The sequence below is a fragment of the Penicillium subrubescens genome, assembly GCF_028828155.1.
Source record: "Penicillium subrubescens strain IBT 31985 chromosome Unknown utg000005l_segment0_segment0, whole genome shotgun sequence".
In the NCBI taxonomy this organism is placed as follows: domain Eukaryota; kingdom Fungi; phylum Ascomycota; class Eurotiomycetes; order Eurotiales; family Aspergillaceae; genus Penicillium; species Penicillium subrubescens.
Genome location: NW_026643155.1, coordinates 1,420,861 through 1,448,807, shown reverse-complemented (window position 1 = coordinate 1,448,807; position 27,947 = coordinate 1,420,861). Strand labels below are relative to the sequence as shown.

At 48.7% G+C, this 27,947-nt stretch overlaps 9 protein-coding genes across 9 annotated transcripts; 6 read left to right on the top strand and 3 right to left on the bottom strand.

Moving 5' to 3' along the window:
* Positions 1 to 225: 225 nt before the first annotated feature.
* N7473_007023 (AFG1/ZapE family ATPase) lies at positions 226 to 2,495 on the top strand (the record flags this gene model as incomplete). Its single annotated transcript, XM_057152963.1, has 4 exons — positions 226 to 930; positions 1,005 to 1,458; positions 1,533 to 2,049; positions 2,133 to 2,495. The coding sequence occupies exons 1-4, from the start codon at positions 540 to 542 to the stop codon at positions 2,493 to 2,495; spliced, it is 1,725 nt and encodes a 574-aa protein (XP_057007301.1). The 5' UTR covers positions 226 to 539.
* Positions 2,496 to 3,969: 1,474 nt separating this feature from the next.
* On the top strand, positions 3,970 to 6,263 carry catA (catalase catA; the record flags this gene model as incomplete). Its single annotated transcript, XM_057152962.1, has 3 exons — positions 3,970 to 4,173; positions 4,234 to 4,659; positions 4,710 to 6,263. 3 exons carry the CDS (start codon positions 3,970 to 3,972, stop codon positions 6,261 to 6,263), a joined length of 2,184 nt encoding a protein of 727 aa, XP_057007300.1.
* A 926-nt stretch (positions 6,264 to 7,189) lies between these two features.
* N7473_007021 (putative di-, tri-valent inorganic cation transporter) lies at positions 7,190 to 8,779 on the top strand (the record flags this gene model as incomplete). The annotated part of the gene is made up of 9 exons (XM_057152961.1): positions 7,190 to 7,271; positions 7,322 to 7,371; positions 7,424 to 7,456; positions 7,535 to 7,682; positions 7,733 to 7,813; positions 7,865 to 7,962; positions 8,016 to 8,295; positions 8,365 to 8,444; positions 8,501 to 8,779. 9 exons carry the CDS (start codon positions 7,190 to 7,192, stop codon positions 8,777 to 8,779), a joined length of 1,131 nt encoding a protein of 376 aa, XP_057007299.1.
* Positions 8,780 to 9,497: 718 nt separating this feature from the next.
* Positions 9,498 to 11,486, top strand: N7473_007020 (putative glutamyl-tRNA(Gln) amidotransferase subunit A; the record flags this gene model as incomplete). The annotated part of the gene is made up of 7 exons (XM_057152960.1): positions 9,498 to 9,776; positions 9,837 to 9,935; positions 9,996 to 10,069; positions 10,123 to 10,222; positions 10,279 to 10,700; positions 10,753 to 10,876; positions 10,935 to 11,486. The coding sequence occupies 7 exons, from the start codon at positions 9,498 to 9,500 to the stop codon at positions 11,484 to 11,486; spliced, it is 1,650 nt and encodes a 549-aa protein (XP_057007298.1).
* Positions 11,487 to 12,232: 746 nt separating this feature from the next.
* N7473_007019 (Ankyrin-2) lies at positions 12,233 to 13,294 on the bottom strand (the record flags this gene model as incomplete). Its single annotated transcript, XM_057152959.1, has 1 exon — positions 12,233 to 13,294. The coding sequence occupies one exon, from the start codon at positions 13,292 to 13,294 to the stop codon at positions 12,233 to 12,235; it is 1,062 nt and encodes a 353-aa protein (XP_057007297.1).
* Positions 13,295 to 14,136: 842 nt separating this feature from the next.
* On the bottom strand, positions 14,137 to 15,888 carry N7473_007018 (uncharacterized protein; the record flags this gene model as incomplete). Its single annotated transcript, XM_057152958.1, has 1 exon — positions 14,137 to 15,888. One exon carries the CDS (start codon positions 15,886 to 15,888, stop codon positions 14,137 to 14,139), a length of 1,752 nt encoding a protein of 583 aa, XP_057007296.1.
* A 973-nt stretch (positions 15,889 to 16,861) lies between these two features.
* On the bottom strand, positions 16,862 to 17,846 carry N7473_007017 (ankyrin repeat domain-containing protein; the record flags this gene model as incomplete). Its single annotated transcript, XM_057152957.1, has 2 exons — positions 16,862 to 17,359; positions 17,394 to 17,846. 2 exons carry the CDS (start codon positions 17,844 to 17,846, stop codon positions 16,862 to 16,864), a joined length of 951 nt encoding a protein of 316 aa, XP_057007295.1.
* A 1,798-nt stretch (positions 17,847 to 19,644) lies between these two features.
* N7473_007016 (NACHT nucleoside triphosphatase) lies at positions 19,645 to 23,774 on the top strand (the record flags this gene model as incomplete). The annotated part of the gene is made up of 4 exons (XM_057152956.1): positions 19,645 to 20,063; positions 20,117 to 20,630; positions 20,846 to 21,301; positions 21,756 to 23,774. 4 exons carry the CDS (start codon positions 19,645 to 19,647, stop codon positions 23,772 to 23,774), a joined length of 3,408 nt encoding a protein of 1,135 aa, XP_057007294.1.
* A 3,191-nt stretch (positions 23,775 to 26,965) lies between these two features.
* On the top strand, positions 26,966 to 27,859 carry N7473_007015 (uncharacterized protein; the record flags this gene model as incomplete). The annotated part of the gene is made up of 2 exons (XM_057152955.1): positions 26,966 to 27,297; positions 27,379 to 27,859. The coding sequence occupies 2 exons, from the start codon at positions 26,966 to 26,968 to the stop codon at positions 27,857 to 27,859; spliced, it is 813 nt and encodes a 270-aa protein (XP_057007293.1).
* Positions 27,860 to 27,947: the final 88 nt, after the last annotated feature.

Genomic DNA, 27,947 nt, shown 5'->3' with positions numbered 1-27,947 from the left:
CTCTCTTTCTTGTGCATATACAAGGGAGGATTCTCGACCGATCTATGATCTAGCAGTCAGTGTTATACTTGTACCAATATAATTAAATGTATAACTAGGGAAATTGGGCCTTTTGTACTGATGAGTTGCCTAAGAAAATGCAAATCACGTGACTCGGCATATCGGCCGGGATGCCTTTTTGCCTCAGGGACAGCCACACTTCGGAGCCAGATCAATAGCCGGGTCCCCGAATTTATCCTTAGTTTGATTTTCTTGTTGATCTGTAGATATCTTTGAAGGCTTCATTTTAGCCTTCTTTCTTGCTCTTCCAGATAGGCTGGTTCCCGTTGCTGGTATTCCTGTCTCTCCTTGGAGACTTCGTGCTGTCCATCCGCCGTCTGTACTCCGTACTTCGTCCACCTCGCCGCTTCCCCGGAAGAAAACAATTCCTGCGGCGATACCTCGGCTACGACTTTCACCCGCCTTTCATTCACATTTGCCCGTTACCCCATGAGACGCACCCTCAACCTCACCACTCCGACTGTACATACACATTATCTATGCAAATGAGGCGACCTCCGGCGAAGCTCTGCTCGGACTGCGTCCCATGCGCGGTCCGCCGGTCTTATGGCGCGCGGGTTGCGCCAATGCCCCGAAGCATCACGGAGAATTCTCGCGGTATGCGACCGATGGCATACTCGACTCTGACGAGACTCCCGAATCGAACCGGTCTGTCATCGAATGTACCTACGCAGCAGACTGCGGTGCCTGTGAATAGTGTTCTCCTGCAGAAGCGGGGTTTGGCTACGACTGCTGAGGGGGCTGCGTCTGCGCCTGCGGCTGCAGAGGCTTTCGAGACGAAACCCTCCGGTGCGCCGCAGGATGGACCGATGAGGGAGTATGATGTGCGGGTCGAGGAGGGTCGACTGCGGGACGATCCATATCAGCGAGGTAAGTAGACAGGGCACATCAGTAGATAGCCTCGCAGCAATGCAGTGCACGTTCAAGCTAACGCAGATCCTCAGGAATCATCCAGAACCTCCAAGACCTCTTCGAAGCGCTAAAGCACTACAATGCGCCCTCTGTCGTCCACCCCAGTATCGAGTCGCTCGACCCACAACCCAAAAAGTCCTTCTTCGGCTCGCTGTTCGGTTCAGGTACCACCAAGCCTGCGACTACTACGGCTCCTGAGGGTCTGCCGAAAGGTCTGTACATGTATGGTGATGTGGGTTGTGGCAAGACCATGTTGATGGACTTGTTTTTTGATACGTTGCCGCCGAATATCAAGACCAAGACTCGGATTCATTTCCATAATTTCATGCAGGATGTACATAAGCGTATGCATGTGGTTAAGATGAAGTTTGGGAATGACTTTGATGCGTTGCCGCTTGTTGCGGCGGATATTGCTGAGACGGCGAGTGTGCTGTGCTTTGATGAGTTTCAATGTACGGATGTTGCGGATGCGATGATTCTGCGAAGGTAAGTTGGTTACTCGGTTTTCCCTCTCGTTCTTTGGCAACTGCGATGTTAACATTGATATTGATATCCGGCAGACTCCTCCAATTCCTCCAATCCCACGGCGTCGTCCTAGTAACAACATCCAACCGCCACCCAGACGACCTCTACAAAAACGGCATCCAACGCGAATCCTTCATCCCCTGCATCACACTCCTCAAAACCGCCCTAAACGTTATCAACCTCAACTCTCCAACCGATTACCGCAAGATTCCCCGTCCCCCAGCTGCAGTCTACCACCACCCACTAGGCGAAGACGCGGACCAACACGCCCGCAAGTGGTTCGATTTCCTGGGCGACCCTATCAATGACCCGCCTCACGCTGCTACCCAGGTTGTCTGGGGCCGAAAGATCCAAGTCCCGCAGGCGAGCGGTAAAGCTGCGCTGTTCACTTTTGACCAGTTAATTGGGACGGCGACCGGCGCGGCGGATTACCTTGAACTTGTTCGGCATTATGATGCTTTTATCGTTACGAATGTCCCGGGGATGAATCTCAATCAGCGGGATTTGGCGAGACGGTTTATTACTTTTATTGATGCGGTTTATGAAAGCAGGGTTCGTCATTTACCCTTCTTGCAACCAACCAATGCTCTCTTTTCTTTTCTTTACTAACCTTCCCTTTTTGGTTCTCTGTATAGGCAAAACTAGTCCTAACAACAGAAGTTCCCCTAACAAACCTCTTCCTCTCCGCCTCCGACGTCCGCTCCTCCCTGCAAGGCAAAGGCGAAGGCGAAGGCGACGACCACTCAGATCTCTCTGACGCAATGCGCAATCTAATGGATGACCTGGGCATGTCCGTGCAAGCGTTGAAGAATACATCGATTTTCAGTGGTGATGAGGAGCGATTCGCGTTTGCGAGGGCTTTGTCGCGGTTGTCCGAGATGGGGAGTCGGGAGTGGGTTGAACGGGGGCTTGGGGTGGGCAAGAGTGTTGTTGAGGGGCAGCAGGAGAGGGAGGCTTGGTTGAAGACTAGGAGTCATTGGAGTGAGGATAATATGTAGATGGAATGGGAATGGATGATGGGGTGGGTGGGTCTTGCATTTTTGGTCCTTGGGGGAGGAAGGTAGATATTGAGTTGTGGCCTGTTTGTATTGTAGGTATACCTGGGGGACAGATGCATTTTGGTGGAGTGTTTTAGCCTTGGGCAGAGGACCTTGGCTTCCTTTGCGTGGTTTAGAGAATTGATATCCTTTGTAGATACATTTTTACTTTCGATGAACAAAGGTTCCCGGAGAATTTCACTTTTCTCAAAATGGCCGACAAAACTTAAACTTGTAATAGATCAGGGTCTCACCACTGAATTCCTTCGATTAATCTCTCATTTATTACTTAAGAACAACGGTATAGTCTACAGAGATGAGTGATGAGTGAAATGCAGACAGGGAAGTTGTCTGGCAAATGCCTCAAGGAAGTAATCAATCAGGTCTCAAGAATTACCAAGTGCCAAAGCATAAATCCTCCCGTCCTTCTATACGAGTCTCTTTAACCACCGATGATCTACTTAAGGCCCCTTTATCTTTTACATAGGTTATGTATAAATTGAGTAGATCCATAGCCGCAGCGTTGAAGCTCCACAACCCAATTCGGCTGCAGATATCAAATGACGTCACGACAATTCAAATCAAGTTCTAGAATTCTTCCGCAACACCATTCTACTCAAGAATATTAATATCAAGATTTCAGTTGCTCTACTCTCTATTGCTATGTAGTAGTTAAAACAATGATCACAGGCTCAACGTCATCGACACTGCTGTCGGAAGGTGGTCGGTCCACATCTATATCCTCTACATACTGCTAACCACAAGTGCGTTATCCATGAATTATAGTTAGCACCGATGATCAACGGAACCGAACTCCTAAAAACAGGGCTGTCCGTTCCGATATCTAGCTTTCTACTTGGTGGTTCCTCGGGTAGAAGGGAAGGTAGGCAAGAATAAGTTGTAGACTACACAGAGGGTACGATGGGATTGGACCCACGAATCAGCGGGCAGATATTCGCAATGAATATGTTGAGTAAGCGGGGACAGGCAGGTTTTTGATTTGTCTTTGAGAACTGTTGGTCATTGTTTGCTCATGGTTTTTTTTAGCGTTGCTTGTGGTAGGCTACGACACTGGGGAAGAGCTACCTATTCCTCATATTTTTCCAGTTTCTGGATCTTCTCCACTCCGTAGGGTAAGCTCCTGATGTAGAGATCTAGAATTGAAGCTTGGGTAATCAGATTATGGATTTCTTGATTGCTTTTCCTGGTGACATGATTGGTGTTTTGGGACTCTGATGTCGGAATTACATCATTAGTATGATGCACTGGATTACATTGTATTTCTTGGCTCGAAGCAATCTTATACATATAACAGTTCCGCAAGACTGATTGCGCTTCTCTCCACAGTTTGACTTTCATCTTCATTCCTTTCGTGACACTTGAATTTACTCTATCACATTCTATCGCGGAGAAGAACTAGAGACAAGTCACGAGAATGGCAGCTACAGCTACAAAAAATGCCAAGTCTGCGGACGGCAAGTTTGCCGATATGCAGAGAGATACTATTGAACTCAATGACAAGGACCATATGACCACCGACTATGGCATCAAAATTTCTGATCCTGACCACTGGCTGAGGGTGGCTGACGAGAAGAAGACCGGTCCAATGCTTCTAGAGGACCAAATTGCCCGCGAGAAGGTTTGCTCTCCAACATAATCATGAACTAGGTTCAATACGCTAACCCGCGTGCTTTTCTAGATTATGCGCTTTGACCATGAACGCATCCCAGAGCGAGTCGTTCACGCCCGAGGCACCGGCGCTTTCGGTACATTCAAATTATTCGAGAGTGCGGAGGATGTCACCACCGCTGGCGTTTTGACTGATACATCGCGCGAGACTCCGCTATTCCTGCGCTTCTCGACTGTTCAGGGTAGCAAGGGGAGCGCAGATACAGTCCGTGATGTGCGCGGCTTTGCTATTAAAATGTACACTGCGGAGGGAAACTGGGATATTGTCGGTAACAATATTCCTGTCTTCTTTATCCAGGACGCGGTCAAGTTCCCGGATGTTGTTCACTCGGTCAAGCCTGAGCCGCATAATGAGGTGCCGCAGGGCCAGAGCGCTCACAATAACTTTTGGGACTTCGTGTATATGCATTCGGAGACGACACATATGAATTACTGGGTAAGTTGGAGATGGTCCTTGAGGATGATAGGTGCTAATAAATGATATAGCAAATGTCTGATCGGGCCATTCCACGATCTTACCGGATGATGCAGGGCTTCGGTGTGAACACCTACTCTCTTATCAACAAGGAAGGAAAACGCCATCTTGTCAAGTTTCATTTCACCCCTGAACTAGGCGTACACTCGCTAGTCTGGGACGAAGCCTTGAAGATCTGCGGTCAGGACCCGGACTTCCATCGCAAGGATCTCATGGATGCAATCGACGCCGGCCACTTCCCGCGCTGGAAATTCGGTCTGCAACTTATTCCCGAGGACAAGGTCGATGACTTTGAATTCGACCCATTGGATGCTACAAAGGTCTGGCCTGAGGAGCTCGTGCCGATCCGATATATCGGTCAGCTAGAGCTCAACCGCAACATCGACGAATTCTTCCCTCAAACCGAGCAGGCTGCTTTCTGTACAAGCCATATCGTGCCTGGTATCGACTTCTCGAATGACCCGTTGCTGCAGGGTCGCAACTTTTCCTATTTCGATACGCAGATTTCTCGTCTCGGTCCGAATTGGGAGGAATTGCCAATTAACCGCCCGGTTTGTCCTTATATGAACCTGGTTAATCGTGACGGGTCTATGAAGCATCGCATTACGAAGGGCACGGTGAATTACTGGCCTAACCGTTTCCATGCAAATCCACCTGCCGATGCCAGCCAGGGAGGATTCACGAGCTACCCCGAGAAGCAGCAGGGAATTAAGGCGCGCGCTCTATCCGAGAAGTTCAAGGAGCATTATAAGCAAGCGCAGACCTTTTATAACTCCCTTTCTGAGATTGAGAAGCTGCACGTTGCCAAGGCATTCTCCTTCGAACTAGATCACTGCGACGACCCTATCGTGTACAAGCGCATGACCGAGCGTATTGCGATTGTCAGTTCCGAGCTCGCAGAAATGGTTGCGACAAACGTGGGCGGCGATATGCCATCCAAGCCTTCCAAGAATCACGGCAAGAAAGCAAAGGGTCTCAGCCAACTCGAGTATCTCCCCGAGAAACCAATTATCGACACACGCCGCATTGCAATCCTTCTCGCCGATGGCTTCGACTACAACGCATACACCACTATGAAAGACGCCCTCTCCGAACGAGGCGCCTTCGTCTTCACGATCGGCGCCCAGCGCAAGGGCGTCACCTCCGAGTCCGGGCAGACGGTCGTCCCGGATCATTTCTTCACGGGCATGCGCTCAACACTCTTCGATGCCACATTCATCCCGGGCGGCAAGCACGTCGCGGACGGGCTTGCGAAGAACGGCGTGGCCAAGTTTTGGGTTACCGAGTCCTTTGCTCATCTCAAGCCTATTGCTGGTATGAATGAGGCTGTGCCTTTCATTAAGAAGCAGATTGGCTTGGACGAAGTTGAGGTCGCATCGCCTGGTACTTTGTCTGCGGAGTCTTATGGTGTTGTAACTGGATATGGGGATGCACCTTCCACGTTGAAGGTGGGCAGTGTTGGACCCGATTCGAAGGGGTTGGCGGAGAAGTTCATCTGGCATATCTCGCGTCACCGTAATTGGCAGCGAGAGCTTGATGGGTTGTCTGACCAGATTGCGGCTTAAAATCCCAGGGCAGGAGACAATTATTTAGATGTTGCCGGGAGATGAATTGTACTCAGCGCTGTAGGAATACGCGTTGGTGGCGTTTGAGTTTTGGGTATGCTGGTCCTGGATTAGCAATCAGAGGACGATGTAACGAATTTCCAAATTGATACTTATTTTCAACGACCTTAATTAACATACCGTCTTACTTCGAGGAATCTTGCATTCGCGGCTGTTGTCATCCTTGCCTGTTCGGGTTCTTGGGGACCTTGGGAGTTGGGAGGATGCTTGCATTCTTCACGGTCTAGAATTTGTTGCAGTCCAGGTCTCAATCGTGATTCACACGTTGGTGTAGGGTTGGATATGTACTCGTAGTGACTTTTTCCTGGTCAGGCGCTATACAACCGTCAACACAGGAGAATATTCAACCCCACAACCACGATATATTAGATTTCGCGGAAGCCTCATCGGCCTTTAAATTAAATTTTTCTTTGATCAGAAATTTATAAAGGAAAAGTGGAGCCTTGGGAGGCTCGCACTTGAACCCAGGTGGGCTTCGGCATGCCGCATCCTCGTTGCATGCCACAGCGCGGCCGGGAAGGCGTTGGTAACATGGTCTTCATATGTATTCAACACACGCGCCAAACCGGCTATTGCGATATCGACTAACTGCCAAGATGAAAAGTTTGGTACCTGGAGCAGGAGGATTTGAGTGTTTGACAAATAACCACCTACCTCTCTAGTCCTTGTTCACCACTTGACCACCCCCTTTGATTTTTTGAAGACAGTCTGCGTGTTTTGCTGGTATTGTACCGGTTGGATCATACTTGTCACTCTTTCTCTTCCTCTAACATCAGTTCTGACTTCGGTGGCCTCTCACGCAGCCTCGCGAAAAGCTGATATCAAGTCACCTGTGACCCTGCCTTGGAGTTGGGCTGAATCAAATCATGCCATTTCATCTCTCGCATTCGACGCGGCTGGCAGTGGTCATTGGTATTTCGACATGTTTCTTCCTCGGCGAGATCTCAGGTAGGTGCTCATGAACTCGTTCTGATCTGGCGACGCTGACTCAAAAACAGTGGGGTTTTATACCCACTCGCTTGCCTTGATTGCTGATGCATTCCACTACGTATGTCTCCCATGACTCTTCGTCCTGGATTTTTGCGCTAACTGATCAAAAGTTGAATGACCTAATGGGATTCGTGATCGCCCTTGTGGCGTTAAAGGCTTGTCATATCAATATCACTATCAGTCTCCTTGACATCAATACTGACTTTCAATCCCACCGCTAGGTTTCGGAAAAGGGCAATTCTCCACAAGATCTCTCCTTTGGCTGGCAGCGTGCCCAGCTGCTTGGCGCTTTCTTCAACGGGGTCCTCCTCTTTGCATTGGGCCTCAGTATTTTCTTGCAGTCAATTGAACGCTTCATCTCTTTGCAACGTGGGTCTTCGCCTTTCATTGTGGGAAATCCATCGCTAATCGAGATGTAGGCATCGAAGATCCTAAGCTGGTGATGGTTGTGGGATGCATTGGTCTGGGTCTGAATATCATCAGCGCGCTGTTTCTTCACGGTATGTCCTTTATCTTACTATCAGGTTCGTTGAGCTGAATGAGTGCGCTAGAACATGGACATGGACATGGCCACGGCCACGTCTCCCCGCCGGTTATTGAAGATGGACTGGCGCCCGTCAGCGACTGCGAAGAGGATTCTATTTCCAATGTACGTGATGCTCCCGACTTCTAGTGTGCAAACGATTGACAATTGTCTTTTAGCATCGTGATCATAAGCATCCGCAATTTGAGAATACACTATCCGCGCACTGCCATGACGACTTGGATAGCCATAGCCATGGTCATAGCCATGGACACGACCATGGTGACCTGGGAATGATGGGTGTCCTCTTGCATGTTTTGTGTGACGCTGCCAATAACCTTGGGGTTATTGCCGCCGCGTTGGTCATCTGGCTGGCGAAATACGAAGGCCGCTACTACGCCGACCCTGGGGTAAGCATGGGAATCGCAATTATGATCATTATTTCGTCCATTCCACTGGGTAAGTCCGATACCTTCCTTGGACTACTATGCCCGTGCAGTTATATATTTCCGACTGACCCGCACTTAGTACGGACTACGGGCCTTATCTTACTGGAAAGTGCCCCGAATGGCGTAAATCTGATGGATGTCCAGCACGATCTTGAAACGGTCAGCATAGTACAGGTTACCGCAAGTTTTCTTTCCCCAAATTTAACAGTTATTAGGTTCCGGGCGTGCACTCTATCCACGAACTACACATTTGGCGCCTCAACCAGCGCAAAACCATCGCATCCGTCCACGTTGTGGTATCTGATCCCTCGGTATCCAGTTTCTTGAAAACTGCCAAGACTATTAACGAATGTTTCCACGCGTATGGAATCCATTCTGCCACCCTCCAACCTGAAGTGTTGTCCGAGGCTGACAAAATGTTCGCTGGCGAGAAAGGCCCGCGGTGCCAAGTTGTGTGTGGAACTCTCTGCGCGGCATTAACATGTTGCGGATGAACATGATGCCAAAAAGTCGAATCCCTTGCATCAAGCACACCAAGTGGTCGAGCAGTAACTCGGCTAATACGTCTTCCTTGGTCTAGTGGTCATGATTTCCGCTTGTCATTAACACCGATAAGCGCGGGAGACCGGGGTTCGATTCCCCGAGGGAGAGTTTCTTTTTGCATCTTTGCACATACGCTTCAGGCTACTAGAAGCTAGCTATTCTTTTTTTCACTAAAATGGGGTCATATTAACAGACCTATGATCAGCTTGGAGTTTGTACGATAATGAATGACTATCCAGTGGCTGCCTCGGTAGCTTCTACCACTACAATCTAAACGAATACCCTCGTCGCTTTTGTAGTAGGGTCACTAATTGGCCAAGCACTCAGATCGCCTATCAAGCATGTCCGCTAGACACCAAGCCAACGGAATTTTCTCCGCCATAGATCCTTACCCCCCTAAGGCGACTCCAACTGCATGATAAGGAGAACCAACAGCCGTCGCAGCTCGACTCCACTTTTCAGACGCGGGGATGTCCATCCGAGCAGTACCTATCAACGGCTTCCGATTCCGAGAGGAATGTAGTACAAATAAATGCTGTCAGCGGGGGCCTAAAAAGAAGAGGGGAAATGCTCAAACTGATTACTTCCTTTCATTCTTCTTTCTCCAACTACTGATCCTATAACAACATCCACTAAGCCATAAAAACATACCCCTCCAGTCCTACCAACATGTCGCTAGATAGCTGGCAACGCAAAGCACAGACGGGCAGAGACATTCTCGACAAGTCGATTCCGAAACAATGGCTGCTGCCGGAATCGCAACTTCCACCAGCTATGCAGAAGAACGTGATTGATTTTCCGAGACAATCTGGGCTCCTGAGTGAGCGCGAGCTGATAATTACTGAATTGTCTGCGACAGAATTAGTTAGGGAGATGGGGAAGGGGGATTTGACTGCTGAGGAAGTTGTTGTTGCCTTTCTTAAGCGATCTGTGATTGGACAACAGCTGGTATCAATAATTGCATATTACTCCTGTTGAAGCGGGAAAGCTGACTGAATGATTTTGCAGCTGAACTTTGCGACGGAATTTCTCGCCGACGAGGCAATTGCTCGGGCGCGAGAGCTTGATCAGCACTACAAACAAACGGGGAAACTTGTCGGACCTTTGGTGAGTCAAAGTCCAGGCGAACTCGTCGAGTAGCTTTTGATTGACAACTGTTGTAAATAGCATGGTATTCCAATCAGCGTAAAGGAGCACATCGGGTTCAAGAATAAGACCTGCAACACCGGATATGTGGCTTGGTTTGTCGAGTCAAACCCCCTGCTTTGATAACCATCGCTAACGAAATTTCCAGGATTGATAATATAGCTCCCGAAGACGCACACTTGCTACGACTACTAGAAAATGCAGGCGCAGTGTTCCACGTCCGAACGAATCAACCCCAATCACTCATGGTAAGTATCGAAGGGACTATCCACTTGACATAACATTCCCGACTAACTCATCCCAGCACCTCTGCTGCAGCAACAACATCACAGGCACAACTTTGAACCCACACAACCGAACATTAACGCCCGGCGGTTCTTCAGGTGGTGAAGGCGCTTCGGTAGGCTTCAAATGCGCACCCCTCGGCATTGGCACTGACATTGGTGGGTCGATTCGTTGTCCCGCTGCATTCTGTGGTGGTTATGGATTCCGACCTACCGCGATGCGCAATCCCATGGCTGGAATTCAAGTGGCGTGTATTGGGCAGGAGACTATTCATGGTGTTGTGGGACCTATGGGTAGTAGTTCGATTGAGGATCTGGAATTGTTTCAAAAGGCGGTGCTGGATCAGGAACCGTGGGATGATGAGACTTCTTTGATGCCTGTACCTTGGAGGACTGTGACGCCGACGAGAGATATGACTGTTGCTATTATGTGGGATGATGGGTGAGTTACTTATCAGCACCCTCGAGTGACCTGGACTAACCGCGAGTACTAGATGTGTTCGTCCTCACCCACCTATTACTCGAGCTTTGCGAATGGCAAAGGAAAAGCTCCAAGCTGCCGGGATCAAGGTCGTTGACTGGGAACCATATAAGCACCAGCGTGGCTGGGAAATCATTGTAAGCACTCCTCATCCCCATGCCCCCAAACTAAGCTCATGCTAAAACATCCTTCCAGTCCGCCCTTTACTACCCCGATGGCGCCGCCCTCCAACACCAAATGCTCCGCGAATCAGGCGAACCCGCCCGCCCACTAACCGAATGGGCCTTCTCCTACAGTCGCCCAACACCCCTCACCCACAGTGAAGCCTGGGTGCTCCAGCACTCGCGCGACGAATATCGCGACGAGTACCAAGCCCTGCTAAAACGGCGTGGCGTCGACTTTATCCTCTCCCCCGCTAATCCAGCCACGGCCGCTGTGATGGGCGAATCGCATTATTGGAACTATACCGCGATCTGGAATATGACTGACATGCCTGCTGCTGTTTTCCCGTCGGGACTTACAGTTGATCCGGAGCTGGATGCACTTACGGCGCAGGATAAGAAGTATGTCCCGCGTAATGCGGTTGATGAGAGAGAGTGGAATAAGTATCAGAGTCCGGAGAGGTATGAGAGTGCGCCTATTGCGTTGCAGATTGCGGGGAGACATTTTAAGGATGAGGAGACTCTGGCTGCGGCTAAGCTTGTTGAGGAGATTATCAATGGGAATGGGATGAGCTCTAAGCTTTGAGAATTTTTGGCTTCGAGGGAGGGATATCTTGGTATTTAGTCGTATTTAATGGAACCCGTGCTTAAACGAACAATCAGTAAAGGAGAAAAAGTTAGAAGTGCCATTGAAACAATTATTGCTCTTGCTCCGAACTATGATGAAGAGTTTAGATGCAGACCAATCGCGCCAGAGAAGGAAAATCTCCACGAAGGATTGAGTGTTTTGAGAAAAGCAGTCGCATTGAGATAGTCTACACTAGCAATAGAGATGAGAGGCTGGTGAAACCTAGCTAAGCTTTTATTATGCCTGCATGCGAGCGTGCTTACTACCGGATTGCAAAGCATTACTACGAAGCCTTTGCGGCACTCTACGCAGAAAGCCTTTACAAAAATATCTACCGTTATTCTCTTAAGATTTTCCAGTAAACTTTTTCTAAATCATGCCCTAGGCTCTTCTGGACTGAGTCACTGAGATCTGTTCATTGAGCATGGCTCTGGGGGTGTACCGAATAAGTCTATCTCTATTCATGGACAACATCTAGCGTAAAGCTCACTTCTTGGATGGAAGATTTCTTTGGGTCGAGGTAGAAGCTGTCAGCGGTTTTTCCTTTTTTTTTTTTTTTTTTTGCGATCTCAGATTCTCCCAGTTGAGGTATGTTTCAGCCCTTCTTTCCTCAAATGACAGTTATCGGTTTCCGCAGAACATGGCGTGGGTCAAATATGCCTAATCCCCTAACTCGATGATTCAAACACACATGCGATGGATTTTCACGGCTCAGTCTTGCGCTTCTTGCGCTTTGGCTTCAGTTGGGAAGCTGGAGTGATAAGAGGCTCCAGAAGATCAACCAATTCCTTTAACTTGAAGTCCTTCGCATGCCTCAGTGCACGTCGCCCCAACAAACATGTGTTTGGGTCGATGCCGAGATCCAATAATGCTTGGACCACCTTCACATAATTTTTCTTTACTGCAAGCAACAGATACCTGTCGTCCTCAAAAATCTCGTGTGGGGCTGTGTGGTCGATCAGGAGCAATGCGCAGTTCTCTTGCCCACCACGCATATGCTCTGGGCCAAGCGCATTCTGCAAATCAAGAATGTTCTGGGTCTTGGTGGCCCAATGCTCTGAAAAGGCCAGATCGAGAGGAGAGTACTCGTTATTAGAAGAGCTCCCTTTCAGATTTGCATCGGCGCCATGGTCAAGCAAGAGTTTCACAATGCCGGAATATCCACCGCATACCGCACTGTGTATGGCTGATGGATCAGTCCTCGCCCAGCTTAGTGTGTTTGGGTGGAATCCTTTCTCCAGAAAAAGCCGGACAAGAGACTCGTGGCCGCGATGTGCTGCCAGCTGAATGGGATAATATCCATACATGTCGATGGATAGCATATCGCATCCGTTGTCCAAGAGGTATTTCGCCACTGCTTCTTGATTCCACTCGGCAGCTCGATGCAAAAGGGTTTCGCCACAAGCAGAGAAGCTCAAGGATTCTTTTTTACTTCTAGTGTGGCGCGTTCTGGCAGAACCTCTCTTGCGTGTCATGTTTTGTGACTTCAAGTAATTCAGTCCCAACTGGGTAGCAGCAGCACTTTCGGCTCTGATCTGCAAGTCAGCCCCGTGAGCAAGCATGCGTTGGATTGTTCCGAGACTTCCAGTTGATGCAGCCCAAAACAGAGCGGAGCTGTGATTGAGCCGGATGTTGTCGAAGTACAGAGTGCTGTTCAGAAATGCGTAGAACTGCTGACAGGTTTGGGCGAGGGCGTTGAGGTCGGGACGGCGCAACTGCCCACTGATCATGTAGAGCAACTCATTGGGTAAGCTTTGAAAGGACATGGTCACGTCAGGCCTGCGGCGTAGACAAGTGGACTGAGGAAAGAGATATTCTGAACCGAGCAAGTGGGCGGTTCCGGATGACCAGATATCTTGGATTGTCTCACAGTGGTGAGAGATGTGACGATAGGATCACGATACCGGTCAGAATGTGAGAGAGGAATGGAGAGACAGGTGGGCCGAGGAAAGAAAGATTGTCGAGGCTGTGAGAGGGTGAGTTTGAATGTCTGAGAGTATCTCACGATGTCCAGAGTGCGCAAGGATGTAAGCGATACGGATCAGAGATGAAGGGACCAAGAGATGGATAGAGAGACAGGGAACCCAAGAAAGAAAGATTTTCGAAGTTGTAAAAGGGTGACTCCGGGTGTCTGAGAGCGTCCCACGATGTCGAGAGAACGTGAGGATCGAAGGACGATACCCGTCAGACTCGAGGAGATGGAGCGAGAGATGCAGAGACGCGTAGGCCGAGGAAAGAAATGCTGTGAATGATGCAGGAGGGCGGCTCCCGATGTGTGGAAGTGCCGCAAGGTGTCGAGAGACTGCAAGGAAGACGTGAGAACGAGGCTGGTCAAGGAGAAAGAGAGCAAGAGAGAGACGGAGGAGAAGAGGAGGAGGAGAGGGAGAGACGGAGAGAGGGAGAAATGGAAAGAACGCTCCTGGGAGTTTGCCGCCGGTATTTGCCCTGCAGACATGGAAGGAGAAAGCTATGGAAACAACACGATGGATGTAATGTTTGTTTATGGATATCATAGACCATGAAATAAGGTTTTCAGACAAGGAAGGCTGTTACCGAGTGCAGAATAATCTCTTGTATAGCAATAAGGAATCAATTGTTAAGTAGCTATTCACCCCAACCTCACTCTCCTCCACGCTCTCATACAAGCCAGCATATCCGAAGACAAATTCCCATTCCCCGAATTCGCCCTTTGCACAACAGCCACCAACGCAGAAGCATAACAAAAAGCAACCTTATTCTCCATCAACAAGGTAAGCTGCACCTTCTGCATTCCACCAAACTGACACCACAACATCCATCTCTCCAGGATATCAGCAATAAGCTTCGCCTGGCCTTCATCAAGAATCATAAGATACAGCACAGCCTGCGCCAAATCATTTAAAGTGTAATCGCAAGGAACGATCTCTTCACCAATAAGATAGGCAAGATTTGCTTGGGCGATGACCAGGTTATCAAGCCGTGGTGACTGGATAGCTTCAACAAGTCGTCGTTCCTGATACTCCTCATGCGCGTGCATTCTCTTGATGTGGCCATTGTGAAAACGTTGTGACTCGCGTAGCATGCGGACTTGTCTTGCCTCTGCGGCTTGGGCGGGCGGCATGGTGCTTTCGAGTCGTCGGGCGAGATTGTCCTCTTGCATTCGTGCTTGGATGTCAACGTGGGATTCGCCGAGTGGTGGGGGCGGTGATGCCCATGGTGGAACGTTATCTTCGTTTAAATGGCCCAGTACAACCATCACGCCACAGGGGACGGACTTTTGGCGGGTGAATTTTGAGATGTTGCTCGGGATGGCGAAGTTCCAGATTCCCGAATATCCATCTTGGGTTAAGGCGGATGCAGCACAGGCGAACCAAAGATCAAAGGTATCTCCGAAACGGGTTAAGTCTTGCTGCTCGCCGGTCGAGCTACCATTGCTCTCGAAGAGTACACGCTTGACATGTTCTTGATCGATCTTGAATCGAACACTGTCAAAATCGGATTCTGTAGCCAGAGCTTTCAATCGCTCGATCTCGGCGAGAAGCGACACCGGCTTTGAGGAGGTAGAATCTGTGCTAGAATCTGTGCTAGACTCGGCGATTGTTTCGGCCACAAGTGTATTTTGCCGACTCAGTGGCTTGGACTGTCCAGTTTCAGGCCGGGCAAGATCCTTCGCTCCAGGTATCGATTTAAGAGTGGTCTCTTCGTCGCCGTCCACCTTGCCAAACCTCGGCTGCTCGAGTCTCATCCAGAAAGGAGGCAAGCTATTCGAGTTCCTCAAATCCCATTGCTCCTTCCAATTGGCCTGCAAACTCAACACGCCATCCGAGTCATCAGGAGGCGCAACAGCAAGAACCGCCCCAGACATACCTTGCGGCGGTCGTAGGATAACAGTACCAGGCGGCGCCCAGAGACCAACCGTTCTCAGAATATGCCATCCATGTGCATCCGGAACAGCCCCCCGATCAAGCAAGAAGGCAACAAGATCTTCGAAATCAACATCCGCCTGGGGAATGGTCAATTCGTCTTTGAATTGACAGCGACACAGAACTTTTCCCGTGACAAGGCGGTTCCAGTGGAAGAGCGACCAACCGCCGCCTTTCAATGGCACATGAAGCGCGTTCAATTTCCAGTAATCGGCGTCTGACTCGCGGTCGAGCGGGGTGACGCTGCATCGTGGTAGCTCCACCTCGACGATACCCCCGATTAGACTGACGCGTGTAAATGCTGACTCGAGCAGTCCATGTCTTTTCAATGTTGACCGGATCGATCGCTGTGTCCAGAGAGCCCGAGAAGACGTGTATAGAATTGGAAGCACACCGAGCACTGCAAGGGGAACACCAATGTAGGTAATGATGTCCGTTGCCGAGGTTCCGTTGTCCATGACTTCGGTGTAGACGTCAGGGTGTCCTCGTCACCCGAGATTGGGTTCCTGGCGATTGTTGGTCAGGGGCCATGATTCTCAAAGTCAAGGCGCCAAGCTGCCGGGCGTCTATCGTGCAAGCAAATCAGCCTTGCGCCGCCTCGTGTTCGAATCGCGTAACAATAAGCGACCCACGTGATCACGGCGATGTGAGTGGTCAGAATCACTCTATGGAAGTATAAACAGAGTGGAGTACATTATCAGAGCACTTATAATGACCACTGGAATAAGGACGTATTGCTTAGAAGGAAACTCGATTGAAGAATGGCATTTAATTAGATCAGACGATATGCCCGTAGATACATGAACTTGATAAGAACAGAAAGTGCGTAGAAAGTAGTGCTATGGTCCTAATTCAACCCCCGGCAGAATGCGCTATCAACAGAGTGGAGTATATCAACAACCACACTTCCTGGATCATTCAGTTTGGGAGTCGAAGCTGGCTTGCAATATTTGAGGAGGAATCGTAATGAAGATTTTGAGGAGGCGTAATGAGGATTGGAGGAGCCGTGGTAGTGAAAATTTGAGGCATGGCAAAGAAGACTCGAGAAGGCACGGTAATGGAAATTTGTGGAGGCGCAGTAATGGAGATTTCTTGAGTCTTAGTACAACGTGCACAGGGGTAGTGCATAATAGGCTGTACACTCGCAAAAAGGATGCAAACGTGGACGCTCGCACACAGAAACGATCTCTTCTTGGATGACGCTCATCAGCATCAATGGATTTTGTCGGAAAAAGGATAATAGCTCGATGCTTTCAAGAAATGTGGTCGCAAGGCAGGTATGGGACGAAATGGAAACGGATGACGATGGCAGTTTCCAGAATCTCAGCTAGAACTTTGTAGTAGTTCTAGCAGAGTGGTAGAGGTATCTCGGACTTGCTTGAGCTAGACTCGTCTTTCGTCGCTCTTAGAAAAGACCGAGGTCCTGGAAACTTATAGGGTGTTTCTGCTGGTCGCGTACATCTTGTTCTGTGCATCGTGTAGGAGATAGATGATTTCGTTATTACCACAGCTCTTTGCCAGATCCATGATAGTCGTAGTGGGTGGAGTGTATGTAGAGAAAGGGAAGGTAGGGCTCGGAGGAAGGTTTGAATAAATGATGCTGACGCGAACATTGGGACTCGCACCCTTTTTGAGCAGGTGCCGAACGACGTCCACGTAACTGACTCGGATTGCCAGTTCCAAGGGGGTTTTGTTCGACCTTGGAAGAGCTCGAACGTCCGCCCCGTGCTCGATGAGCAGAACCGCAGTCTTCGCCTTTCTTGCATCTCGTTTCTTGACCGAGATCTTCTTGCCCTTGCCCTTGTGGCGGATTTGGTGCTTGAAATGTTCCAGGGACAAGTGTAGGGCGGTCTCTCCGGTCCCGAATTTGGTGACATTGACCTTACATCCTGCTGCGAGCAGAAGACGGACGATCTCAGCATGCCCATACTTGGCGGCTTGGTGGAGGGGGGGTTTCGGGCACCAGGTGATTGGTCTGCTCCATCAACAGATGCCCGTGTCTCAGGAGCATTTGGACTATGGCCGCATGTCCATTCTCTGCGGCATGGTGCAAGGCAGTCTTGAAGTGGCCGTCGAGAAAGGTGATCTTAGCTCCATGGTCCACCAGGAGCTGGGCGACCTCAACATTGCCATAGGTGGCAGCGACGTGGAGAGGGCGCTGGAACAGGGGCCCAGGGTAGGTCTCGATATTTGCCCCACCTTTGATGAGGCGCTGGGCTGTTCCAAGCTGCCCATGCTTGGCGGCCCAGAGCAGGGCGGAGCTGCCAGACTTGCGGATGTTTTGGTCGTACAGATATTTATTCAACAGGGCGTAAGTAAAGCGATCCGCCTGAGCCATGGCGTTGATGTCTTTACTTGAGGACATCTGCTCAGCGATCATCAGGAGCAGCTCGTTGGGAAGGCCGAGCAGAGACATGGTGATTGAAGGGGGGGGGAGGGAGAAAGAGTGAGAGATTTAGAGGGGAGGAGTAAAGGAAAGAGAGCTGGATAGTGAGAGGGAAGGAGAGAGCGTGAAGGATTGAGAGTGAACAGTAGAATGCGAGAGATGGGGAGCGAGGAGGAGAGATGGTGAAGGTTGAGGGGGAGAGAGGAGAGAGGAAAGATGGGAGGAAAGAGAAGGAGTGGTGGCAGACGAGATGAAAGAGGTCGAGAGACGGAAAATGGAGATTGAGAGGACAGATGGAGAGGAGGAACAGAGACTGGGGGACAGAGATGGAAGACAGAAAGAAGGCGTAGACAGGATGGAAAGTGGTCGAGAAGGTGGAGGTTGAGAAGATGGAGGAAGAAGGGAAGATTGTGGGAAGGGAAGATGGAAGAGAAGATGGAGGTTGGAAAGTTGTGGGAGGAAGAGAAAAAAGTAGGGCAGCGTTTGCCCTGATGCCAAACTTGTCATCTCACAAACAAAATATCAAAATAGCAAACTTCAGGTGTTGGAGTCCCTCGCCATGCTCCCATCAATGAAATCGTCCGAGCAGACCATGATATCAAGCGAGGGCCCTCCTTACATCACCTTGATGACCGCCATTGGTGGTGTACTATAGAGGCATTGGATAGAAATTACCAAGTCCTGGGGCAAGGGATAATAGAATAGATAGAATGAAGCTTCCAGTTTGCTAAACTATACCAAAATATAGGGTTTATAACCTCAAGTTTTGACCGTTAGTTGATCAATGTCTTTTTTACCTGCCCTCGGTTGCAGGTCTGGACCTAAATGACCGTTTAAATGTGGCTGCAAACGCGGTCAACGGAGGAGAACAGCGGGCATTGAAAACGCACTTTATTCTCAATAGTCCAGGTGTTGTAAACAGAGCTTGCAAATTCTGGGGCAAAGCTGCTGGTTAAATATAGTCTTTACTCAGGTTTTGACTCTCAAAGGATGAGGGTTTTCAATCTATGTCCTACTCTCGCCTTGGAGCACGGTTAGCGAAACCGTGACCTGGTGCAAGCATAAAAAACTGCTAATGCACAGCAAAATCGAGACAGCTTAGCTTCTGAGTTCCCTTTTTTATGTCTTCTCCCTTCACTTGTCTAAAAGTAACGCTCGAGGCATCTCTTTACTTGTGGAAGTGGCTGCTTAGAAATGATTGCTTTCACCACACCACCGACAGAAACGACTTGGTGAGCAAGAAAGCAAAGCGCCAGAAACAGTGTTGTCTTCGTAAATAAATTCTGATGGCGAAGGCATGCGAATGCAGCAAGACGTGCGATGGAGATAGACAACAGGGCATACGTCTCCGTGAGACGGGCCAAGGACATATTTTCTCAGCGAATTCTCCACGATTTTGGGCCTTAATTGGCTCTCAGATTGTATGCCTATACTCTTTGATGGCCAGTCCAATAATTTCAAAGAATGTACTAGGCACGCGCTATATCATTGCCCCTTCTTCTTCCCAGGCTTTCGACCCTCGTCTGCTTGCTCCAGTCTGACACAAGGGTCACCGAGCCGGAAATTTTTGGAAGAGGATTTGAGTTCTAATTTGCTTCTTGAATTTTGGGACGAGCCTGTCTTCATTCGGATCTTTGCGGTGCAGACGAAGGCGATGAATGATTGGTCCTATTAGCGCCACTAAACATGCATCTGTATCACACCCCTCGCGCCTTCCCCTCTCGAGTGGGCCTTTAAAAAGACTTCGACCTTGCACAACAGTCCACCATTGCAACAAAATCACTATAACAGAAAAAAGCTTCACGGAATTTCCTCATCTCCTCGCTAAATGGATGGACTGTCGTCTGCAGCTAGCGTGATCGCGATCATTCAACTCGCGGGCAGTATTGTGAAGTTTTGCGGGGGCTACATTCAAGAGGTAAAGGATGCTCGAGATGAAATTTTCGAGCTGCAGCGGACAGTTGCAGATCTTGCAGGAATTCTCCAGGAACTGAAAGTACTCCTTCAAGGCCCTAATGGCGCGAAGCTCTCCAGCTCTCACACCCTGAATGATCCATTTACTAAGTGCCATTTAACCCTCACATCCTTGGAAGCGACGGTTGATCCGGGTAAAGGAAAGAGAGTGATAAAGAAACTGGGCTTTCGAGCGTGGAAGTGGCCACTTGATCGCATAGAGGTGAAAAAAATTATCGAGGATCTTGAAAGATACAAGTCGTCTTTCACCTTGTCCTTGGCGATTGATCAAACGTTCGTCTTCCAAGAAGTGTTTAGTTATTGACGGCTAGCTCATGTCTACTTAGAGCCCTCCTCGCTGATATAAACCATACCACCGACCGCCTACATTGCAACATGGACCTAAGTCAGTTGTCAGTTGCACACGATGCTACATTCGACTCAAACGTGAACCAGTATGAAGATGATTGTCTTCCAGGTACAAGAGGACACGTCCTCCGCCAAGTTGAAGAATGGGCTACATCGCCGCAAGGAAAATGCATTTTTTGGTTAAACGGTAGAGCTGGGACCGGGAAGTCGACTATCGCACGAACGGTAGCAAAGACTTTCAGCAAATCGAGTTTACTTGGTGCAAGCTTCTTCTTCAAAAGGGGTGAAGCGGACCGTGGTCATGCGGCGAAGCTTTTCCCAACAATTGCAAGACAGTTGGCGAGGAACATTCCTCAACTGGTACCCGGTATCCAAAAGGCGATTCATGATGACTCTGAAATCTCAACGAAAGGATTAAAGGAGCAATTTGATAAGTTACTCCTCAAGCCACTGCTCAGCTTGAACGCATCCATCGTCCCAATCCCAACTGCGGTAATAGTGATTGACGCACTGGACGAGTGTGAAGAGGAAAACGACATGACGCTTATTCTTCAACTGCTTCCGCTTCTACAGAAATCAAGCACTATATATTTGCGTCTTTTGTGACTAGTAGGCCTGATCTACCAATACGCCGGGGGTTTTCAAGGATTGCAAACTATGATTACGAAATTCTGGTTCTCCATGAGGTTTCTGACAGTGAGATCAAGAACGACATATCATTATTTCTACAGCACCGGCTTGCAGAGATTAAGGCGGAGCGCTCTATGCCTATCGACTGGCCGACAAACACCGATTTTAATAATCTGGTGACTTTGTCGGTCCCGTTGTTCATTTTCGCCGCTACCGCATGCCGTTTATTTCAGGACCCTCATTGGGATCCAGTGGACAGTCTGGCTGACATCCTTGCATATCGAAATGAGGGCTCTAAGCTAGAAGGAATGTACGTGCCTGTCCTGAATCGACTTCTCCAGAAACAAAGTAAGAAGCAGGAAGAGCAGCTGGTTCAAGAGTTCCGAGAGGTGGTTGGTACAATCATGATGCTCGAGAGTCCACTCTCAGTCAACACACTTTCGGGGCTTATCGGTCTCCCTGAGAGGCTGATTTATCTACGACTGAGCCCATTGCAATCGGTTTTGAGTGTACCAGAAGATGAGACATTACCGGTGCGGCTCTTTCATTTATCATTTCGAGACTTTCTTCTGGATCCGGAAACCAGCAAAAAAACCCCTTTCTGGGTAAATAGGAAAGAGATACAACACTTATTGACCACAAGATGCCTCTTTCTATGTTACGGTCTGAGAAGGAACATATGTGGATTGCAAAATGACGGAATACCGCGTGCAGAGATTGAACTTCAGACTGTCAACCATTACCTCTCTCCAGAGTTGCAATACTCCTGTCGCTATTGGGCGCATCACCTAGTGAAAAGCAAAGACCTAGGTGCCGTTTTCGACGAAGCTTACGCCTTTCTCCAGCGCCATTTTTTGCACTGGATGGAAGCAATGAGCATATTAGGTCTTATTTCCGAAGTTTTGGGAACAATTAATTTGCTGCAGTCAGCCATACATGTGCGCTACTCCGAACTTCATAAAATATCGCCTATGCTGATTAATATAGGAAGCAAAGTCTCATGAAATATCGGGCTTTCTGCACGACGCAAAGCGTTTCTTTCTGAAAAATTGGCAAATAGCTGATGAGATGCCTCTCCAGTTGTATTGCACTGGACTCGTGTTTGCCCCAAAAAGTGCAATAATTCGGAAGAATTTCGACAGAGCGCTCCCTAATTGGATCCGTAAGTTTCCAGACGTCGCAAAAACCTGGAGTGCAGAATTGCAGACTCTCGAGGGCCATTTGGGTGCGGTTTACTCGGTGGCATTTTCACTCGACGGTCGTCTGCTAGCTTCCGGCTCCTGGGATAAGACAATCAAACTGTGGGATACCACCACTGGCGCTTTACAGCAGACTCTCGAGGGCCACTCAGACTCATGCAGGTCAGTCGTTTTCTCACCTGACGGCAGTCAGCTGGCATCCGGCTCTTGTGATAAGACAATCAGACTCTGGGATACCGCCACTGGTGCTTTAATGCAGACTTTCGAGGGACACTCGGATTCATGTAAGTCTGTGGCATTCTCGCCTGATAGCCAGCTCCTAGTATCTGGATCCGAGGATAAAACAGTTAGGCTCTGGAATTCAACCACAAAAGCCTTACAGATGAGCCTTCATGGTCATCGTGGTGCGGTCTACTCGGTGAAATTCTCCCCTGACGGCCATCTTCTGGCGTCTGGCTCCGAGGATAAGACAATAAAAATCTGGGATCCTACTACAGGCGTTCTGCAGCAGACTCTAGAGAGTCATTCAGGTTGGGTTTGTTCTCTGGCATTCTCCGCCAATGGTCGATGCCTGGCATCTGGATCCAACGATAGGACAATTAGGCTCTGGGATACCACCACAGGAATTCTACAGCAAACTCTGAAGGGCCAAGATGGGTTTCAATCCGTGGCTTTTTTATCCGACGACCGTACATTGGTATCTGGCTCCCTGGATAAGAGAATTCAGCTTTGGGATACCACTACAGGCGCATTGAAACGTATTCTAACGGGCCATACAGTGGGGGTTCGTTCTGTGGCATCCTCACCCGACAGCCATCTCTTGGCATCCGGTTCCCAAGATGGGACAGTCAGGCTTTGGGATACAGCCACGGAGACTCCACACGAGGCACTTCAAAGTCCTTCAGATCGGATTCGGTCTATGGCACTCTCCCCTGATGGCCGTCTTCTGGCACTCGGCTCAGACGATACGATAGTCAGGCTTCGGAATATATCCACAGAGACCACAATACAAACCCTTCGGGGCCACTTACATTGGATTTGGTCGGTGGTATTCTCGCCAGATGGCCGTCTTCTCGCATCCTGCTCGAGGGAGACAATTAGGGTCTGGGATGTAGCAACGGGTGATCTACATCAGGCTTTCAAGAGCCGACTAGGCGAGTTTCGGAGCATTGCGTTCTCTGCCGACGGCCGACTCTTGGCATCTGGTTCCTGTGACAAGATGGTTCGAGTCTGGGATATTGCAGCAGGCGCTCTAAAACGGACTATCGAGGGTCATTCTGGTTGGGTTTGGGCTGTCGCTTTCTCCGCAAACGGTCATATAATAGCGTCCGGCTCGGATGATAAGACAGTTCGGCTCTGGAATGCTGCTACTGGAGCCGTACGGCAGACTCTTGAGGGTCATTCAGGCTGGGTTCGGTCTGTTGCATTCTCCGCCAACAGTCATATCCTTGCGTCCGGCTCAGATGATAAGACAGTCCGGCTCTGGGATATCGCCACAGGTGCCCTGCGGCAGACCGTGAATGTTGAGGGGACAGTTGTTGAGCTGCAATTTTCAGATGATGGAACATACCTAATAACCAATCTCGGATACATCAGTGTCCAGTCCAGATATGTGGATCACATCTCCAAGCCGCTTCCCACAAATGCCCAGATATTTATACAGGGACTTCAGTGGATAACGCTCCAAGGCATAAAGGCACTCTGGCTTCCTCCTGATTTTCGGCCCACCTGTTCGACGGTCAAAGACAAAACGCTTGTCCTCGGACATGAATCAGGGCGGATTTCAACCATAGAATTCAACTTATAGTATGCATCAATGGGAGAACCTTTTTTTTTTAAAAAAAAAAAAAAAAAAAAAAAAAAAAATAGGCGATCGCCAGGAGCATTCTGCACGATTCCATGAAGCATTGCAGCATCGGAAAATAACTGATTTAGTGAAACTACTCAATACGATACAACTAAGCAGGGATTATTTTATGGAGTAACCCAATACAGATTAGTGCGCTTCAGGATAGGGTCCGGGAAATAATTCGTGTGCACACGAAGGGGAATCTGTTATCGACTCGGACTGTTGTGAAAGTAAATCCAGTTTTCTTGAAATGCCAGCATGTGTTGTTGTAGTCCCTTTGTTCATTAACTCTTGATGTCTTCTATTAGTTAAAGACATGGCGAAGGCTGCAATTGGGGAATATTTTGCTGGAAATATGGCATTTATAATCGAGCTTCTGTCCCAGAATTTGTCAAGCCATGGCATTTTGCCAATCCGATTGCCTCAAGATGGTTTGGTCAATCAAAATTCCCCTTTGTAGTGCTTGAGGTGGATAAAAATAATGAAAAAGAAAAATACCTTTCCGAAATACTTGAAACGCTGCCATATCCCTTCCATCATACTATTAGTGTCGGTTCCTCTTTCAAGGAACCCTATCCTACTTGAAAACGTCACAGAGCCTATCACATCAAATGCATAGTATTGTAGCCAGTCGCTCAGTACGCAAGGTTGCTTTGTATTGGCAAATCTCTCATTGAGTTGCTTGACCATCACAGAGATTGTTTTATCGACGAGGCCTTCGTATGCCAAAACACTGGTCATTGAGTAAAGCCCTGCGATAGGTCGTTTCATTTTACGATGAAGGCTCTCATCAGTGGTGGCAAAAATACCAGGGACGAGTTTGCCACGGTTGTAGGTGAAATTCACAGGATAAAAGTGAGACTAAAGAGCTCCAGTTGTAAGTCAGCAAATGAACTACATATACCAGGATGAGCGGACTCGTAATGATGCTGAAGAACACGCTTTTGTAAAACCACTTGAGATACCATAGATTTTCGGAATCAATTTAGGGTCCCCAACAGACACCATATTCGGGCCCTAGGCGGACCAAGCTACCATATTTCCGATGCATATCACTATCGTGAGTATGAGATGTTCGTAAGGGTCCTTTGGAGGCGGTAAAGGTTGGAATACCCTGCTTGCCAGGGCCCGGGAACATGGTTCAGCCCGTAGCCATACTTATTGGTTAAAGCCAGGTAAACAACTCCCAATACACTGAGCAGAACAAGTAGTGATGAAAGTTTGAGGCTACCGTCGACAAAGTCTTGGATAACCTGAGTAAAGAATGTCATCTTAATTCTTCTTTTGCTGAAACACTCAACGAGCTCGGATACATGAGTTTGGATGGATGTGGCAACCTGCCCTTATATATTTCTATGCCTATAATTTAAACACCATTTATCTCATTATATACCGGCTGGTTTTGATCTAGATACACTGTAGTCCTTTAGTCACTGGCTGCTTCACTAGGCCCCATCTTACTTACCTTATCAAGTAGAATTGCCCCAAGGCAAATAGACGCTTGCCTGCTTTTGTCATAACATCGCTAGGATATCATTGAGGTGGTGAGAAGAGCAATAATGTCATCATGTTGAAGAATAATGTAATGCGGCTGCACGTTGCATTAGTTGTATTTTTAACCCTAAGGAATAAAGTCTCGTCAGTAGATACTATACAACACTGTTCAGACTTGCTATCGTTCCCGGCATTCATTTTATGTGGTTACAGACGGGGTTCACTAGCTTTAGAATTGTGTAGCTACTCCACTCATCTTCCTGTTAGTAGAGGAGTACTATATTCTGACTACATGTGAACAGGAATAGTCAATGCATATGATCATGAGCCATATGCACTAAGTCCTTCTAGTGGTATTCAGTACTGAACTCTATTCTTCTTTAGCATATTATTGAAGTCACAAAGTGTTGGGTTAGTGAACTATCCATTCCAGAGATCAAGATTGAATTATGAAATCCGATTTGTTTATTGAAGGGATTTCCGAGGCTCGCACAGCGAAGGTCACTACACGTCTAAAGTCATTCATTTGTTAGTAATACAGCACAATCTCACAAAATTATGCCCGACAAGTAAGATAAATTTTACAAAATCAAAGGTCACATATGTCTTTATAGAATGAATGACAGATAAAGGAAAGACAGGCGAGAAAGCGTCAGAATTTTTTCAACGTAGGAAAGGAACGAGTGACTGAAGAGAAACGGTCTCTACTAGAGTTGCATAAGAGAATGGTTATTTTTCTCTCGACCAGATATCAGATCTCATTTATGTACTCTTCCTGAAAAAACCCCCTGTTCGGCCCCCATTAGAACCTCTAAAATATAAGTCTTTCCGTGTCATATGTCTCTATAGTGAAATTAAAAGAAATCTCGGTGGACACAAAGTACGATACTAAACACGCCGGTGAAGCTCACCAACAGGGTATCTTGAGGTCAGGCATAACTGAGGCGTCCCTGCCAAGCCTCAATCACCATAATGCTTGGATTTGGCCCCCCATCTAATGCCAAGAGTCACAAATACCCGGCCTTGGCGGTTGAATGAGATCCTCCTGTTGGCTAGGGTTGATGCCGTGACATCTAGTCAGTTGCCCTAACCTGGACTAACCAGGTCATGCAACTTCACTACGGCTAGGAAGCGCCCAAAGCCAGCAGCTATACTGTGCTAACTTGCAAGGGTTTATCAATTTATCAATTCGCGCCTCGATCCCACAATAAATCATAGACATTATGGTAGTGGAGGATTATGCACTAGAGCAAAGGGCAGGAATGCTGAGAACTGCGCGTTGAGGTGTTTTACCTACGGGTTAAGCAAATTGGCCTGACTCGCGTGTTAACTTGGCAGGGTCCCTTAGTCTATTTTCCGCTGGTGAGACATCCGGGAAGCTAGGTGCTTGGCGTTGCTTCTGTTCCTTGTCAGTGTCGGGGCCCCAGGTTTTGCGTTTAATGGAGAGAGCAAATGCGGGGGAAATTCAGGGTCCGGGGCATGGACAATAACATTACGGATCATGCGTATGTCGCATTGCCCTGTATCTTTTTTTTTTTTTTTTTCATTTTCATTTTGCCCCAGTGAAACATTGACGGCTGCACAGAGACCAAGTCTGCGCCGAAGAGCTGAAGAGCTGAAGCATTAAAGGCGTCCTGTCAAGCAGCCCAGGGAATATGGCGCTTCTCTCCCTGCTCTATATGATGACGACCGTCGCAACGAGTGTCATGGCCACGGCACTGACAACCCCATACGTGCCGCCCAGCGGGTGTACTTCGGCCTTCCAGCTCACTACCATCACGACCATCTATGGCACCACAGTTACGACAATCACTGTGCTCGCATCTGATGCCACAGTCACAGGATTCTCGGCCTGTCAGCCGTCAGGATGGAATAGCGGGAGCACGACAGGTCTTTTTACCTTCAGTCCAGCCGTCTGCCCCCAAGACTGGACATATTACGAAATGTCATCGACCAAGAAGTATTCAGCTGCGTACTGCTGCGCTAGGTATGTCTATAAGCCTCTTCGTTTTTATACTGTTTCAATAGTCACCTTATCTGTTTGATTACCCCTACTAACAAGCCTTAGTGGCTTCGATTTTCGAGCACCGTGGTATGCTCTGCCTACGTCTGCGCTGAGCCCGGCATGTGCGCGCACAATTAAATCCGGCGACACTACTATCACCGCGCTGCTGGCGACTCAGACAGATACTATGGGCACCTTCACCGAGGGGTTGATCGTGCATCGTGCATGGCACGTTTCGTGGGCCAAATCTGACACTGCGAGCATGTCCCCTTCGCTACCACCGCTGACCTCGGGGAAATACCTGGATTACTGGGAGCCGGGGCAAGTCATCCCCGATGGGATGTTTGACCACCACAACGGCCGGGATAGCGGCGGGGCGCAGGGGTGGCCTCCTGAGTATTACTTTGCTGCCATTGGGGCACCTCTTATTTTTGCCGCTTTCCTCGCCTGGGGGGGTATTTTCTGTGTCATAAGCGGAGAAAGCGCCATGCTCTGCAGGTTCCAGTCAATATGGAGCTTCAGACTAAGTGATGTACTTAGTTAGGATACTCAATGGAAGAACCATAATACAAAGCCTTATAGTATCTTTAGGGGATTGTGATGGTCATGGTTTAATGAATGGTCGAAAGAGT